We start from the raw sequence: 18,182 nt of genomic DNA on the forward strand, positions 1-18,182 counted from the left end.
ACATACAGATTATCATATACACTGTCCTAATATTAGTATCATCATCTAAAAAAGCCCCATGCATAAGCGTCGGAACCGGGGGGGGGGGGGGGGGGGGGCTAGGGGGGCTTAGCCCCCCCCCCCCCCACTTTTTCTCCAAATATATACTTAGTATAGACATTGAACATATCTTCGGAGTTTTAGCCCCCCCCCCACCACTTTCCACAGATATGTTTTAGAATAGGTTAAAAATGGGGAAAGTGGTGGTGTTTGGAAAAAAATTTGTTCTCCCCCCCCCCCCCCCCCCCCCCCCCCACGAAATAGGATTTTCATGTTTGGGAAATAAACATTTCCCTTTTTTTTATTTTGCTTGTCAGGTTTTTTTGAAGGTACAAAATTTTTTTTACACATAGCCCCCACTTTCAATTTGCTTCCGACGCCAATGCCATGTATTGAAGATCAACCCAATATGTTAAAAATTATTTATTTATTTATTTATTTATTTTTTAAAATTTTTTTTTTAATTTATTCAATCAATCAATCAATCAATCTGAGTGTGCTTTTCAACAAACAGACAAAACAACAAAAATATGTTCCCTTTTTGGAGGTTAAAAGACATGAAAATGTATCCACAATTTTTAAAGTTTATGTGAAACTATATGCATGTTGGAAAATCGTGAATTTTTATCTTGCTTTAACTTGACAAGCGATTGTGGACGGTTGGAAAAAATTCCGGGAAAGTAGCAACTTTCCATATCGGTTCTAAATGTTAGAGTTTATTATGCGCCATTTCGTAAACAAAACAGGAACCATTTTCTGACTAATCACCTTTTGTTATCATATGATCATAAATACCTGATATATTTATAAACACACCATTTAGAAAGTTTTTAAAGGAGTATCAAGGAGAAAAAAGAAGTGAAAGAAGATGGGTTGTATCATCGGCTCGGTGTGTATCGTGTTTTGTCTTTCATTTTGATTTTGACAGGTGTTCTATAAATAATATCAACAGTCAAACAAAGTAACATGATCATGCAATTTTATCTCCATTAATACATTACTGATATGACCTGACACATGTATTTGCCTTTTAGTGTTGAAATAAAGTGGGAAAACCCTACAAAGATTCCCGAATGAAGCACAGCGCCCTTGACCTTGTTCATATTAGCACAAAATATATGCAAAATAAAAAAAATGATATATTTAACTGTTCATAACTCAAAATAATGAAGTTTTTCTGAAGTTCCATAAGAACTAAGTTTCAAGAAGAGAAAATACCTGTGTCATAGAAGGAATTTAGTTAGATCTTATTTCCTATATTGTAGCTGGCCTGTTGTTGCGGCAGTGCTGCCTGCAGTCTTTGTTGTGCTGCCTGTCCATCCTGTAAAAATTCCACAGCCTCCAGGATCGCGTACTCTCTTCTGTTGATTGCCGGGACTGTCATTGCCAGTCTCTTCCTTATTCCTGGGCTAGAGACGGAGCTAGAGAAGGTAATTTTATTTCCGACAGATTAAAACATGTTTAGAATTATGTTGCCACAATGATCATTCTTCATGGTCCCTTGACTGTGTAACAGTGTTGACTTAAAATGTGGGTATGTAGTACTCTATTCTTATATTCTTATAAAGTATGATAAATTATTACATGTTTAGCAGTGAAACATTGAATAAAAATGATCCTGTCATAGTGTGACAAATATCAGAGGTGCGGTAAAACCCTCGATTTTCCTTCCTATAAGGGAAAGTGTTGTAAAAATATCTTCCTATGACTGATATAAGATATATAGAAGTAAATAAACCATTCTGACAGAGAATAAACTGCCACAATTACCCAAAATATGTTGCTAAATCCATGATTTCAATGTTTTCACCTCACTTAGCTATGACGTCTCAACCGCTCAACTATGACGTCATGTAGCCCATGACTGTATTACAAAAAGACAGAGGCAAAGGAAAAATCAAAGAAATAAAAAAAAGATGTAATAAACAGAAAAGTTATCCTCTATATATTTGTAGATTCCAGCGCTTTGTAAAGATTACAAGATTCAAGGAGTAACAGTGATTGACAGCGATGGTCGGAACTGTAGTGATGTGGTGGGGTACCTCTCCGTATACAGGATCTGCTTCGCCATGGCGGGCTTTTTTGTCCTGTTCTGCCTCATAATGATCAATGTGAAGTCATCTAAAGATCCCAGATCTGGCGTCCAAAATGGGTAAGAATCTACACTGGTATTGTTCTTATTCTGTGTTGTACATATTTGTTATCTTATTGACAAAGTAAGGACAGTTAAATTAATCTACTGATATGTGGTAGTTGAGATATACAATGTAGATAACATTTTTATGCACACTTGAAGTTGTTTTTTTTCATACTTCTTTTAAAATAAACATGCTGATATACAGGTCAAATTTAATTTCAGTTTTTGGGCCATTAAGATTCTCGTTCTAATTGCTATCTGTGTTGGAGCTTTCTTCATTCCTAGAGGAGAATTTGGTATTGGTAAGTACATAGTTACACTTACAGCACATCATCTAAATGTTTTTTTTTTCTTGAAAGGTTTCAACAAATTTTATTTTTTAAAAAATGCTAAGAAGTGTTTTATTCCCTGCTTCTTGAATTGCCTTATATAGTATTGTTAATACAAATCTTCATATTCTTTTAAAGAATTGCCATTAAATGCATGGCATGCCTTTTATACAGATTCAGAGGGGTAACATTGGCTAATATTTGAGGGGAAAATGAAAACACCTGTTTATATCATTAAATGATAAGTATAGAAGAATAATTTGAGACAGAAATTCTAGAATTATTTTCACTTAATACTACCCATTCTGGTCAGATGACCTATTGCTATCTGTTTTCGTTCGTCGTCGTGCGTTGTGCGTTAACATTTGAACATTTTCAGCTTCTTCTCTGCAACCACTGAATCAATTTCAACCAAATTTGGCCTAAAGCATCTATGGGTGAAGGGGAACAAAAATTGTGAATTTCATGATCCATGCCCCCCTGGGGCCTGAGGGGTGGGGCCAAAACCACTAAAATTAATGCAATCTTTAAAGATCTTCTTCTTTACTCCTGGACATCAAGCAGTCAAACTGTTTGCATGATTGTAATCAGCAATGAGTCCTCTACCAAAATTGTGAAATTCATGGCCCTGGGGTCAGGGGTTCTAGTGCTAAGGCGGGGCTAAATAAGTAGGTAGTGAAAATGCATTATTTCTTTGAAAATCTTCTTTTCTGCTCCTGGGTATTAAATAAACCAACTAAGCACAAAGTTATGATGAGCAAGAGTGCCACTACCAAAATTGTGAATTTTATGGCCCCAGGGTCAGGGGTTCTGGTGTGGGGGGGGGGCCTCTATTGATTATATAGTGAAAATACATGAATTTTTGAAAATCTTCTTCTCTGCTCCTGGATATCAAATAAACTAACTAAGTGCATAGTTATGATGAGCAAGCGTGCCTCTACCAAAATTGTGAATTTTATGGCCCCAGGGTCAGGGGTTCTGGTGTTAGGGCGGGGCTCTATTGATTATATAGTGAAAATACATGAATTCTTTGAAAATCTTCTTATCTGCTCCTGGGTATTGAATAAACCAACTAAGTACATAGCTATGATGAGCAAGAGTGCCTCTACCAAAATTGTGAATTTTATGGCCCCAGGTTCAGGAGTTCTGGTGTTAGGGCGGGGCTCTATTGATTATATAGTGAAAATACATGAATTCTTTGAAAATCATCTTTTCTGCTCCTGGGTATTAAATATACTAACTAAGTGCATAGTTATGATGAGCAAGAGTGCCTCTACCAAAATTTTGAATTTTATGGCCCCAGGATCAGGGGTTCTGGTGTTAGGGCGGGGCTCTATTGATTATATAGTGAAAATACATGAATTCTTTGAAAATCATCTTTTCTGCTCCTGGGTATTAAATAAACTAACTAAGTGCATAGTTATGATGAGCAAGAGTGCCTCTACCAAAATAATGAATTTTATGGCCCCAGGGTCAGGGGTTCTGGTGTTAGGGTGGGACTCTATTGATTATATAGTGAAAATACATGAATTCTTTGAAAATCTTCTCTGCTCCTACGAATTAAATGAACTAAGTAAGTACATAGTTATAATGAGCAAGAATGTCTCTTTCAAAATTGTAAATTTTATAGCCTCAGGGTCAGGAGTTCTAGTGTTAGGGCGGGGCTCTATTGATTATATAGTGAAAATACATTAAATCTCTGAAAATTTTCTTCTATGCTCCAGGGTATTAAGCAGATGAACTACCTATACAGTTATGCTGGACAAGGGCCCATATCTTCCAGAATTGTGAATTTCAAGGCCCCAGGGTCAGGGGTACCATAGAAGGGGGGGGGGCTGTACTTATATACTGAAAATGAATGAATGGTTTGAAATCTGCTCCTTGGTATTAATCAAATATCAAGGCCTAAGGGTCAGGGGTTCATGTGTGGTAGGGGCACTACTAATTATTGCTGAATATTACTGATTAGTTGAAATGCATTTTTTGTTCCCTTACCCTGCATATGGGTATTAAGTAAACAAACTAAGCAACTGCTAAGTGTATTGTTATGATGATCAATGGTGCCTCTTTCAAAATGTGAATGCCATAGCATCTGGCTTAAAACATGAATCAAATTCAATCACTGGAAAGTTGTTCATAATGCTCAGGTGACCTATAAGGTCCATGGGCCTCTTGTTAGCATTTCACACTGTTTTTGCACATGCTCCTGTGTAAAAATAAGCATATAAAGGTATTGTTTTTAATGACTTAAAATTAAAAGCAAGTGGCAAGGAAAGAAATGTCAAAGTTTTGAAACCCCTTAAGGCTATTTATCTGTGGAATGATCTGATTGGTTGTTACAGCCTGGATGTACATTGGTTTGATTGGAGCCTTCCTCTTTATCATCATCCAGCTGATTCTCCTGATTGACTTCGCGCATGGCTGGGCAGAGAGCTGGGTGGAGAAATACGAAGAAACAGAAGCTAAATGCTATTATTTTGGTAAGCTGAACCCTTGCTATATTTTAGATGCTTACTTTTAGAAAATATTTAATTCAAAACTTTGTTTGCATGCCTTTAAATCCTAATTTGCATTTTTATGTAATAATACACAAGGACAAGTATGTAATTAAATAATAATAATTCAAAAAAATCTTTGATTGATCAATACATTAACTTTTTTTCTATAAATCTTTTGTCCCCGTTTTTGAGTAATGCTGAAAAATCAGAGAAACTCACCTCAGCAAATTGATTTGTTCTGGCCTTAGGAAACTGAAATCTTGCTATCTTCCTCAGTGATAAACTTTAACTTCATACTAATTTGTAAATGATTATACAACTGTTCTGCACCTGATACTCATTAAGATTTATCATTATCTAAAAGTTTCCCAACAGATGATATTGCCTTGTCTTTATTTATTTTCTTTACAGGCTTGTTGTTCTTCACCTTTCTGTTTTATACCCTGGCCATTGTGGCAGTTGTCCTGTTTTATGTCTACTATGGCAGTGTAGGTATATTTAATCTGTGTATTCCCATATTTGTACATATGTACATGTATATAGTTAATACAATGAACATACATGCAAGAGAGAAAGAGTTGTGTGATCGAAAGGAAAAAGACATAAAAGGGGGAATAAACCAGATAGTACTTACACATACCGGTACATGTATACAGTGTGTTCTGAGGTAAAATACTTGTTTTATACATTATGAAAAAAATAATTGTTTGACTAAACTCTCAGATTTTTAAAATGCATTACCCTATCAGGAATTTATTACTGTTTCTTTATAATGCATTTCAATGTTCAAGTACAGTAGCTGGTAACTGTGTCACAAACTCTGTCGTAACAAGAAGTCAATTAAGTCCTTCAATTCTGTGCAAGGGTTTATTTTTTTGCATAGAGGAATTATTATACCCCCCGCAAATGAAGTTTAGGGGGGTATATTGGAATCACCATGTCCGTCTGTCCGTCTGTCCTTCTGTCCGTCCGTCCGTCTGTCTGTCTGTCTGTCTGTAGACGAGATTTTGTCCGGACCATTACTCAGAAACTATTGGAAGGATTTGTCTGAAAATTTTTACACATATTATTCACCATATGAAGTTGTGCACCTGATATTTTCATCTTGATTGGATTATTATTTTGAATTTTACAGGTGTTTTTTCATTTTTATTTTGTGGTTTTGTCTGGACCGTTTCTCAGAAACTATTGCAAGGATTAATCTGAAAATTTGTACACTTATTATTCACCATATGAAGGTGTGCACCTGGAATTTTCAACTCTTTTTGTTAATTTTTTTGCATTTTACAGGTTTTATTTTTTATTTTAATTGACTTGTTCATTTTGGGCTCATGTATAAGGTTTGAGATATAGAATCTAGAATATCTGTTCAAAAATACTACAGCTTAAAACTACTCATAAAAACTTAAAAAAAAGAAACATCATCAAGTGTTAAAAACAGTTTTTACATTGCACAGAAGATAATGTAATTTCATTTGTCTCTTGGGAATAATGACTGGACATGCATCCAGTTAAAGATAAATTAATGAGTTTGGTGTTGGAAGTTGTTAAGGCATATCTCTTATCAAGCGTGTGTGTTATCTAATCTCCAGGGAATAAGGCACAAGAATTAAAGATCTCTCTTCTCTTATTCTCTTAATTGTAATTTATTGTCTGTCAAAGCACTTCATTACTGGATGACCAGCTCTTTATTTTCAAAATGCATTTCAAATTGACATATCAAGATTAATTTGATTTTGTATAATGGTTTTTTTTCAACAATCAGTTTGCAGAGTGACATAACACATAATTGCAATATATTTTTTTAATGCAGAAATAAAAAAAATAAAATGAAAAAATAAAAAAAAAATGTTACAATGGAATTAAATTGTATTAGTATTGATGTTTCATTTGGTTGCACCTTTGTTTCATTCATTAAGAAACATGATGAGCAATAATATTTCACTGCAAATATTTGTAAGTAAATTGTGAACACCTCTAGATCCATACAGTATTTTTGAATTGGCGCCTTCTCTGAAAAACCCAGCGGGGGGTATTTTTTTCTCTTGAAACTTCCAACTTTTAAGGATATGCATAGCACATGGTATACCAGAGAGCAAGTTCAAATGCCATCAACATCCGTAAAATCACTGTCATCTCAATGTACACAGAAATTCAGCTTGTTATTTGTTTTTTCTTCACAGGCTGAGAGCTGTGGCTTACACAAGTTCTTCATCAGTTTTAATCTGATCCTGGCTGTCGCTATTTCTGTCATAGCCATCTTACCCAAAATCCAAGATGGTAAGAAAACCTTATTTGTAAAATTATTCGTGTGAGATGACTTCAAATAAAAAATCAGGAAATAGAAAAAATTCCATCTTTATATTGTGGGTATATATTTTTTTCAGTGAACCCTCGTTCTGGCCTGCTGCAGTCCTCCATTATTACTCTGTACATAATGTACCTCACCTGGTCTGCCATGTCGAACAATCCAGGTATATGTCTTACCCCTTCACCTCCCCCAGAACACATTCATACATAGGACTATATTATAAAGTTTTTTTTTTTTTAAAATCATGTAATCATATGTTTCCTTTTTTTTATGTAAACATGCACATATTTCAAACTTTATTTTCTTTTGAATTGCTACCATATATAACACAAGCCCTAAATATTTTATGCAACTTGCATTGATTTGTTTTATAGCTACTTGTAACTGTCTATTGTTAAGTTTTCATTTTTTAACTTTTTAGACACAACTTGCAACCCCAACCTGAGCTTTACAAATGGCACCCTGACAGCTTCTGACAGTGGGGACTACGTCAAGAACAGCTTTGACTACCAGAGTCTGCTGGGTCTGTTGTTGTGGATTCTGGCCGTGCTCTACTCAAGGTCAGTGTAAAATTCTCCAAGTTATCTTCTTTGGAATATCCCCCCCTGATTATCTTACAGGATTGTGAAACTCATGGATGATTATGTTTTACAGCATCCGCACCTCCAGCAACAGCCAAGTGGGAAAGTTAACGATGTCAGAAAGAACCGTTCTACAGGCTGATTCAGGTATGGGAAAAATATAATCTCATAAATGAACATAAATAAAATTCCTGATTTTATGTTAGGAGACTCTAAATCCAATTATTGAGTTAGAAATGATGACATTCTTCACAAGTTTTTGCTTAGGTTACAGGGACAATTTTAAATATCTTGAATGATATTTTATCTAAATTTTAGGTGATGCTCGACTTATTGATGGTATGAATGTATAATGTAATGCTAAAAGAAAGATGTTCATGCTAAAATTTTCATTTTGATTCTAAACTAGATCTTTCTCAAAATTATTATTTGAATTTGAGTAAATATTTGGTTCAGAGATTGCAAGCATTGCATGCATTCCATTTATAAGGTCTTAGATAAGATGCTTGTCTTATGGATGTTGTAATTGTCCTTGTGTTTCACAGTTACATTTGACAATGCATTTTTACACTATAATAAATACACACATATTTTTCCAGCTGCAAATCATTGCTTGCTTTTAACCTTCTTTCCACTTTTAAAGAATACATGTAATATAATATGCATTGTATGACATGTATACATTAACTTGCAAGAATAACGATACCCTGATATAAAACTTTGAGGATATTACAGGTACACTGTATTATATAATATGTTTCCTGAGCACATACATTCAAAGTTATCTTTTGCTAAAAAATATAGGGTAGGTTTAGAAATAGAATAGATATTGGAGGGTTTTCGTTTGGTTTTTACATGACATGAAACTTTACCTATAGTGAGCTAGTGTACCGGTAATTTGTTATACAGTTCCCACTCCCAGGTTTACTGTAAACCAACTGTGATGCTTTAGTTTGAAATCATTCCATGACAATTAATTTTCATGACCGAGAAAACATTCTCTACAAATACTTGTCAAAATTAATGGTTCGCGATGATTAATATTTGCGGATAAAAGTAGGTTATGGAACTTGCGAATATTTCTTGCACGCGAATAAAAGTTGGTTTACAGTACATGTATTAATGAACAAACATATACAAGCAACCCTAATGTAGATTTTCCGCAACTTCCATGGAATTCCAAGGCATATTCCATGGAATTCCATGGAATTTTTGTTCCGCAGAATTCTTAGGAATTCTTCGGAGTATTGGGATGGAACTTTTTTCGGAATGATTTGGAATTTTGAATCTAGCCTGGAAAAGAGTGGAACAATTCCACAATGGAAATTTGCGGAGGAAATCCGTGGAATTCCAGGATATTTGTAAATCTAAGGAATTCCATGGAAATCCATGGAATTCCAGGATTCCAAACTCAAATTACATGTACAATGAAAACTGAAATAATTAGTGCCACATAATTACCAAAAAACTTAATAACATCAAAATTTTTCATAGATCAACTCTATATTTTCAAAATAAAAAATTCATTGTTTCTTTTACAATGTTTTTTGAGACAAATATTGCATATACACTCAGGTGTACAATCTAAGCACATTTTTTAAATGTATTCTCACTGAAAGTATTTTTACATCAAAGCTTAAGGTTATTTACAAAAATATCCAGAGAAAAATATGATTACTGGAGAATCAGTCACCTTGGTTAAATTAATGATAATCATGTTATGATATACATGTATTTAGTAAACTCCAGTCTACATTTTCTAAAATAAGAAATTAGTTTTATTAAATGACATTGGCCATGGAATTGAAAAGGCCGTTGAAACCTCAACAGGGTATACATTTACAATGAACTGCCAGTGGCTTATGTACTGGTACAAAGTTAATGACTAGAGTGACAAACACATGTATTAAATGCAAAAAATATGACAATGTACTACACAAATATATTGATACAAAGATCCCATAAAATCAACAGATGCTATTTTCCCCAATGTACGTGCCAAAGATCCCGATTAATGATCCAAAACTTCTGACGTGTTTGCAAGAGAATCACTTCCTCACTGATATCCTATGAAATTAGTAAATGGTCATGTTAGAGGGTTGACAGAAAACTGGTGTCAGGAACGGATTCACTTTCAGTACGAAGGCTCAGAGAGTTGGATGTTGATAATACCCACAGACACTTCAAACTTTCCTTGCACAATTTCTGAAAGAAAAGATGACCATTAAGATGCATCATTATTGATATCCATATAAATACTAGTATATGACAAATAATAAACTAAAGCTATACAAAACAATAGAAAATAATGAAGAAATCTGACCTTTTTGGTTTTTTTCATACAGCTCTTCTCCTTGTGAGCATCCGGATTCCTGTAAAATGCATATATACTTCATAGTAGATGATTGCTATTTGATCTAAAATAATTATGCATGCCTGTGCAGTTAGCATGTTTAGATTACCTGTCCGAATTTATTGTTTTAAATTATTAGAATAAGGAATTTAAGCGTGTTAAGAATATAAACCTTTAAATTTTGTTTCCTTGGCAAAGTTGCAATATTTTTTTTTTCCTAATCTAATACTAATAGACATGGATTAATAAAATCAAAGTTAGTTTACTTGAATTGAATGATAATTTGAGCTAGTTCTCACCATATTCACAAGCCTAGTGACTGATTGGCTAAGCATCTACGTCCACCAAGTTATCAAACGCCAGCGCTTTGGGGATCTCAGGCACAATGCAGCAACTATAAAATAATTAAAATAAAAGCTGAAAATGATCATGAACATGCATTAAAAAATATATAATTAATCACATTGTACATCATACTCTGTAAATATTATCTTAAACAAAGGAAGGTACAGGTAAAATTCTTTACATCAGTTCGATCCCAAACGAAGAAATTCGGGTTAAAATCCAAGATCTTAACGATATGTTTAGAGTTGTTAAATAATTATTACAAAATTAAAATAGTGCACTAATGATTTCACCATCGGGCAGATTATGTGTGGTGCCCAGACTATTTAATGAACAGCAGCAGAAGCGTTCTTCATTCAAGGGCACATAAAATACTGTACAATTTTGTACCTACCGGGTCTTAAAATGTCTTCATCTTCTTCCATCCCAAGCTAATCATGATTCCCCTGTTCTAGACACTCTCTTTCCAACTTTCCTTCTGTGCAAAATCAACATGGCATTTGATATTTTTGAATTTCGGCGTGTTGTTTAAAATTAATTGTTCATCGAGCCCGACTTCGATCCCGATGTTATTGTACTATTAGTAGACAGATAAAAAAAATTCTAAGTAATTTTCCACAGTTTTCCAGTGCATAAAATGGCTAAGTTTCTCATTTTATCATTTTTTCCAAAGAATTCCACTACTTTCCAAGCCAAAAAATGTCTAAATCCATTTTTTTTTTCAAATTCCATAATATTCCATAAACTTCCAGACACACTTTTCAGGTTTGGTATAGAAATGATTGGAATTCCATGAAATTCCAAAACTTTTCCAAACCCTTTGGAAAATCTACATTAGGGAATGCACAATGCATAAATGCAATAAATAATGCAATTTTGATATTGAGTTGTTACAAGATAATTGTAAATAAATTAGGAATTGCATGTATAATTGTTTGCATTGGTATTGGAATTGACAGGCGACAGTTATAAGGGTGAGTAGAAGAGTTTGGTCAGTGTTGAGAACATATCCTTACTTTACTTAAGTATACATGTACTTACTCTCAAAGCAGTAATGTGTGTATTTCCTATACTTGAATTTTAATCTATTTGAAAATAAGAGGCAGCTGTTGATTGTAACAGAAAGCAGTAAATTTGATTAATTGTAGCATTTCTTGTACATGTTATATATAATATGTAACTAAAATGCTACTTTCAGGTCATGGAAGTGCTAGCACTTTATAAATCCTAGAGTAAATGTTCAGTAAAATCTGTGCTTATTTGCCTTAAATTTATTTTAAGAAATTCTGAGAAGTCTTCCTGTTTCATAGTGTGGGCAAGAAATTGAGATTTGTTTCTCATTGAAACCCTGTAGAGTAGATTTTATACCTTTGAATCTCATAAAGAAACACAAAACGACAACAGCTGCCTGTTTTTAACACCCTTATGGACAGGGAATTTCTGTAAAATATTGTCAGAAATAATCACACAGTGGTCTGGATAAAGAAGAATATTTCATTAAATTAGAAAGAAATAGAACAGACAATTTTGATAAATATGCTCAATTTATAAATCATATAAAGCCATTTTCATTGATAATAAAATGCAGTCAGTTCTCACAATGTTTATTTATCACATAGTTACATGTAAATAATAAAATAATTCTCATGTGAAGAGCAACTGAAATATTGAGTTTTGATCTTAATACCTTTACTTTAGTGTTGAAGTTTATAATATTTGTTATACCTTTTATAAATTTAAGTATGAATAATTTAAGCATGTGTTTAAGCAGCGTATGCTTTTTGACATCTCATATTTTAACCAGAAAGTTACTGAATTGACTCCCTTCTTTTCAGATTTTGAATACCACAGTACTGTACATTTAAATTTCTTTTCAAATTATAGAACCATTACATTTAAATTATCAAAGTCTGATTGGAAGGGGTGTGTAATTTTTAGAGATTCATGTATTCTTTGTGATGTCTTTATCTATTAAATTTATCTTTTCTTAATTTTTTTTAAATTTCTGTCTGCACTTATAATAGGATATTTCTTTGTCTTTGACGCAGTTGCTCAGGTAGTGTGTTACGGTATTTACTGAAAACTAGTACATAAATCCTTTTGTTATAAAAGTAAAAGTATATTGATGTGATAATGATAGAACTTCCAGTTAGCAAAAAAATGTGAAACAGCTTTAATGTTATAGCTAAGCTCTTCTTTCATAATGAAGCTTCTATCCCGCAGTGCCTCTTCAGTTTCAGTCAGCTACAATGTATTTCAATGAAGTGGAGAACAGAACAAAACACTGATGACTGTTTACATGTGTACTTATTTACAGGTGCCTCTGACTCTGGTGATGAGGAGAAGGGGAAACAACATGTGTGGGACAATGAAGAAGAGGGCGTGGCCTACAGCTACTCCTTCTTCCACTTCATGCTGGCTCTGGCATCACTCTACGTGATGATGACCCTCACCAACTGGTACAGGTAAGGTCAAGGTTGTGTATTAGTCAGGACTAATCAACAGGTAAGGCCAAGTTCATATGACTCAGTCTGGACAACCAACAAGTACAGGCTGGATAAAATGTACATTTGAATCAGGTGGGCTGACAGTTAATGACAGGCTGAGTGCAATGTACGTCTCAACTTGGATTTACCAACAGATACAGACTGGGTCAAATGTATGTCTCAATCTACACATGCTCTGACACAAACATTGGTGATGCTACCTTTATGTCTGACTATGGACTAATGCACAGGTACAGGTAAAGTCAAATTCATATACCGGTATTAGTCTTCTCTATCAAATATTGGTAGTTGAATGGACTTGCCAACAGGTACGGGTGTGGCCAAAAATATATACCCGGTATTGATTTTGGCCATAAAAAAATAATTTCTTGGTTCTCATTTTTTCTAAGGGTGCCTTATTGACCCTATTTATTGCTAAATCAATAAAATAAAACAACAAATCACCTCCCTCATCATTTTTTGAGGTTTTGTACAATGTAAAAAGCTGCCTCATCATGTTTTGGGGCAATAAAAAATTTTTAAAAAAATGCCTCCCTCATCATATTTCTTGAAAAAAATCCCGAGAACCTAGGAATTAACTTTGCATGGCCTAAATAGTTTTGCTTTTTTGAGTTGGCTCGCGTAGCGAGCTACTCCCTGTTGACATAGCCGTTTCAGAGCTGTAAAATTTATCACGCATTCATCAAGGTGATCCATACGCCAAATATAATAGTTCTAGCAAAAAATGCATTGGTTTAAGTGATTGTATAAATTTAAGAGGTAAAAACTGTATAAAATTTCATACTGTAACATTATTTATACCTTCATGCTTTTAAAGAAATTTTTGATTAAATATCTGTACAATGTACAATTACTGCGTATGAATATATGTTCAAGCATGTTAGGTGGATCTAATCTTCCCATCTGAAGTTCATTTATAATTGACCTAGAATACTCCCTAACACAAACACCTGCTGCTCTCATTAGCTGCAGTTAGTTGTTGTTGAAAATCTATTTTTAGAATCCAGATTTGCTGTGGGAATCTTTAACCTAATTATTCCATAACACTGACCACTTCAGCTAATGTGCTTAAAATTCATTATAGAATCCAGTCAAAATAATACGGAAGCCCATCAGTGCCAACAAGTATATATAACGGAAAAGCAATATACACTTTATTTATGAACCGAACATGGATCAAACATATAATATTCAATCTCTTAAGATGCAAAATAAACTGAATATATTAAGGTATGGTGCCCAGATGTATGAAAAAGCTCAATTGACTCGAGCGAGTCAACTCGCAGGCCCTTCAGGCCTTTGATTTTGTATATATGTATGAAATAGAAATTATTTACCTGGAGTTGTGGATACTGTATTAAGAAACTGATTTTCTTGTAAATAGATAGTACATGTAGTCTCTACAAATGTTCTTTTACAGCCCAAGTTCTGACTTCAAGACACTGAATGCCAACATGCCCTCAGTGTGGGTGAAGATCGTGTCCTCCTGGGTGTGTGTGGTCCTGTATCTCTGGACACTGATCGCTCCAATGGTACTGAGAAACAGGGAATTCAGTTAAAGGGACATGAGAATTGGGGGTTTCCCATCTTATGGACATAGAGAAGAATGGTTTTAACCATTCTATAAATAGAGATGGTCACTTGTTTACATTTTGTTGAGTGTCAGCACATATGTGTTTGTTTAAATATGAACTTACAAAAAAAATTTCTTATTGGAAGAACAGTCTAAATGGAAAATAATTTCATGCCTTGTAATTTATCATGTAATATTAAATACTCCAAATTATCTGATTTAATGCATTTGGCATCCTGTACATGAGTAGATCTATTACTCAAGACATTTGATATAAAGGTTTAAAATGTAAATGACTCATTGTAAAAATCACTATTGGGTATGTTAACATACTTACTTCGTGAAAATTTTTCTTTGTTTCATTTTCTGATTAATAACAGAACAGATTCATCATCGTTAGTTATTGTACACAAGTTCTGTCATTACAGTTTGTTTATGAAGATGAATTCTTTTCATATCCTATTCTTTTAACACTGATATTTTATTCAAATAATAACTTGGTCTTATTTACATTGGAATTTTTCATTTTGATGCTTTATTTTGTTTAAATGCCTAAGAACACTATAAGTCATTAGACGTTGTACATGTAATTGCTTCTGTTCATAAATCTGTGATACTTTATCTTCATTAAAATCAGCCTTAAAATATATTTTCTGTTAGTCTTTCCTTCAAGTTTAAAGTAAGTTATTCTGTATAAACTAAGGTTAACATTAAACTAGAAGTCTCTGTCAAGACTTTAGCTCTACTGGTTTGTACTTGTATAATTAAGGAAAAGTAGCAGTTGGGAATTGAAACTTTAGAATAGCAACAAATAGAATAATGATCCTTGATTTAGTCTCTTTTTGTGCCAAGGTTGCAATAAAACTACAATGTAGGAGTAGCTTTTAATAAAATTTTACAATAATTTCAATTTTAGTTACCATGGCAACATCATTCATCAAAATAAAAAAAACATAAAGAACAAGATGTGTTTGTGAAACACTGATGCCCCCGTATGGCAGCATAGCAAAGATTAAACTTTTCTTAAATGCAAATTTAATTAATTGGTATCAAAAGTAAGGTATTCTCACTGGAAAACAATTGTGAAATTTGAAAGTAAGCCAATGTTAACGTTTTTTCAATAAGTACAAAAATCTCCAAGGTCAATAGGTCAATGTAATTGGTATCAAACGAAAGGTCTTGCCACATAGAATACTTATATAGAGTATGAAAGCCCTAACCGTTCAGAAGTTATGGCCAAGAATAAATTTAAAGAAGGTCAAACTCCAAGGTCAAAGGGTCAAAATTCTTGTTATCAGATGAAAGGTATTGTCACAAGGATTAAATATGTAAAGTATGAAAGCACTAGCCTTAACCCTTTAAAAGTTATGGTCAAGGCTTGCTTTTTTAAAGTAGGTCAATCTCAAAGGTCAAGGTCAACGGGACAAAGCTCTAGGTATCCAATGAAGGGTCTTCTCACAAGGATTACATATATGAAGTATGAAAGCCCTATCCCTTACTGTTCAAAAGTTATGGCCAAGGTTAAAATTTTTTTACAAGTACGGAAATTTACAAGGTCAATGTCAAAGGGTAAAGATTGTTGGTATCCAATAAAAGGTCTTTCAACAAAGATTACATATCTGAAGTATAAATGTCCTGGTATCTACTGTTCAAAAGATATGGCCAAAGTAAAAGTTAAAATTTTTCATGTAAAAATGGGTCAAACTCCAAGGTCAAGGTCAAATTTGGTGGTACCCAAAGAAAGGTCTTGTCACATGGAATATACCTGTGAAATCTGAAAGTCATTGCTCCACTAAATCAAAAGTTATGGGCAAGGTTAAAGTTTTTGCGGACAAACAGACAAACAGAGAGACAGACAGACAGATGGACACGACAAAAACTATATACCCCCGAAACTTCATTTACGGGAGCATAAAAATATGTACATGTATCTGTAGTCTACTTGCATGCCACATTATATCATAATCAGAATTAAACTATTTAGAGTAGCATATTTATTAAAGTATTTCACAGAAATTTCTATTTTTAGTAACCACAGCGACACCATTCACCAAAATCCGATAAACAGAATTATGTAACTTAGTGTAGTCTTTTTGTGTGCTAAGTCATATTGAAATCATACGAAAACTGTACAGGTTGGGACTAATCGGCCAAATGGGATATAATAGCCCATTTGGGACATAATATCCCAAATGGAATATAAATTTACAATGCAAAAAATGAATATTTTTATCTTGGCTATAAGTTTCATAAATCTTCATCAAGACACTTATAAAGGAATAACTTTTGGTTGACAAGTTGTTCTGTATTACCACTGTTTAAGAGATTGATCCCTCGGAAGTTCGTAAACTTCTTGGGGATCAATCCAACAACCTGTAGAGTTGCAGAAGAACTTGCTTGCCAAAAGTTATTCATTTTATAGAAATGGACAGCTACATGAAGGAAGATATAAAGTTATTTATAATATGGAGATATCCCTCTTATCAGTGTCCATGAACCTGAAGAAGAAGCTATATTTAGTAAAGAAAATGTTTTGTTTAACCAGCAGGATTTAGACCACTTAATTAATTTCAAGTATCTGCAATGAGTGGTTGCTGAGAAAACTGCAATGAAGATTTGTTATATATGAAATGGACAGACACAGAGAAAAACAAGAAGTTGACATCAGATTCGAACAAAAATGTATACCACCATATGGCATGCCTCAGAAAAGATGGTGTTAAAATTTCAAGCATCTGCGATGAGTAGTTTCTGAGAAAACTGCGACAAAAATTTGTTATATATGAAACGGACAGACACACAGACAAACAGGAAGTTGACATCAGATTTGAACAAAAATGTATCCCACCATATGGCATGCCTCAGAGAAGATGGTGTTAAAATTTCAAGCATCTGCAATGAGTAGTTGCTGAGAAAACTGCGACGAAAATTTGTTATGTATAAAATGGACAGACGCACAGACAAACAGGAAGTTGACATCAGATTTGAACAAAAATGTATCCCACCATATGGCATGCCTCAGAGAAGATTGTGTTAAAATTTCAAGCATATGCGATAAGTAGTTGCTGAGAAAACTGCGACGAAAATTTGTTATGTATGAAACGGACAGACGCACAAACAGGAAGTTGACATCAGATTTGAACAGAAATGTATCCCACCATATGGCATGCCTCAGAGAAGATTGTGTTAAAATTTCAAGCATCTGCGATGAGTAGTTGCAGAGCAAACTGCGAAGAAAATTTGTTATGGTCACACGGACACACAGACAGACAGACAGACACACAAGGGTAAAACAGTATACCCCCCTCTCCTTTGGAGCGGGGGTATAAATATCTGCAGGTAGCCTCTGGTTACTTTCTCATCCATTCTAATTACATGTAAACCCACATCCATCATGATAGGTGACTTAATGGATGATTAAATTATTTGTATATAAAGAATTTTCTTTTAGTTTCTTTTAGCTAAGGCAGATATATCTACATCTGTTTATGATTAGATTACTAAATATG

General features: G+C 33.8%; 1 protein-coding gene and 1 long non-coding RNA gene across 4 annotated transcripts; one reads left to right on the plus strand and one right to left on the minus strand.

Annotated features, from left to right (window-relative positions):
- Positions 1-759: 759 nt before the first annotated feature.
- On the plus strand, positions 760-14,897 carry LOC134278827 (serine incorporator 3-like). 3 transcript variants are annotated; one of them, XM_062761126.1, is made up of 13 exons: positions 760-928; positions 1,305-1,469; positions 1,995-2,191; positions 2,399-2,478; positions 4,848-4,985; positions 5,415-5,491; positions 7,187-7,283; positions 7,391-7,477; positions 7,736-7,874; positions 7,969-8,042; positions 8,214-8,234; positions 12,911-13,058; positions 14,521-14,897. In XM_062761126.1, the coding sequence occupies exons 1-13, from the start codon at positions 908-910 to the stop codon at positions 14,657-14,659; spliced, it is 1,383 nt and encodes a 460-aa protein (XP_062617110.1). In that variant the 5' UTR covers positions 760-907; the 3' UTR covers positions 14,660-14,897. The 3 variants fall into 3 exon arrangements, with proteins under 3 accessions (XP_062617110.1, XP_062617111.1, XP_062617112.1); XM_062761127.1 differs by lacking the exon at positions 8,214-8,234 and adding an exon at positions 11,553-11,567; XM_062761128.1 differs by lacking the exon at positions 8,214-8,234.
- LOC134278828 (uncharacterized) lies at positions 9,732-11,105 on the minus strand. Its single transcript, XR_009994531.1, has 4 exons — positions 10,988-11,105; positions 10,548-10,642; positions 10,219-10,267; positions 9,732-10,100 (listed from the first exon to the last, which is right to left on the minus strand). It is a non-coding gene; the product is annotated as an uncharacterized LOC134278828 (long non-coding RNA).
- Positions 14,898-18,182: the final 3,285 nt, after the last annotated feature.

Source organism: Saccostrea cucullata, unplaced genomic scaffold (genome assembly GCF_032062105.1).
Source record: "Saccostrea cucullata isolate Sc308-1 unplaced genomic scaffold, CSIRO_AGI_Scuc_v1 ctg6229, whole genome shotgun sequence".
NCBI lineage: Eukaryota > Metazoa > Mollusca > Bivalvia > Ostreida > Ostreidae > Saccostrea > Saccostrea cuccullata.

Coding starts and splice junctions, on each gene's coding strand:
- LOC134278827 (XM_062761126.1), top strand. CDS start 908: ATGGGTTGTATCATCGGCTCG. Junction 7,875..7,968: donor CTGGCCGTGCTCTACTCAAG/GTCAGTGTAAAA, acceptor TATGTTTTACAG/CATCCGCACCTCCAGCAACA. Junction 8,043..8,213: donor CGTTCTACAGGCTGATTCAG/GTATGGGAAAAA, acceptor TCTAAATTTTAG/GTGATGCTCGACTTATTGAT.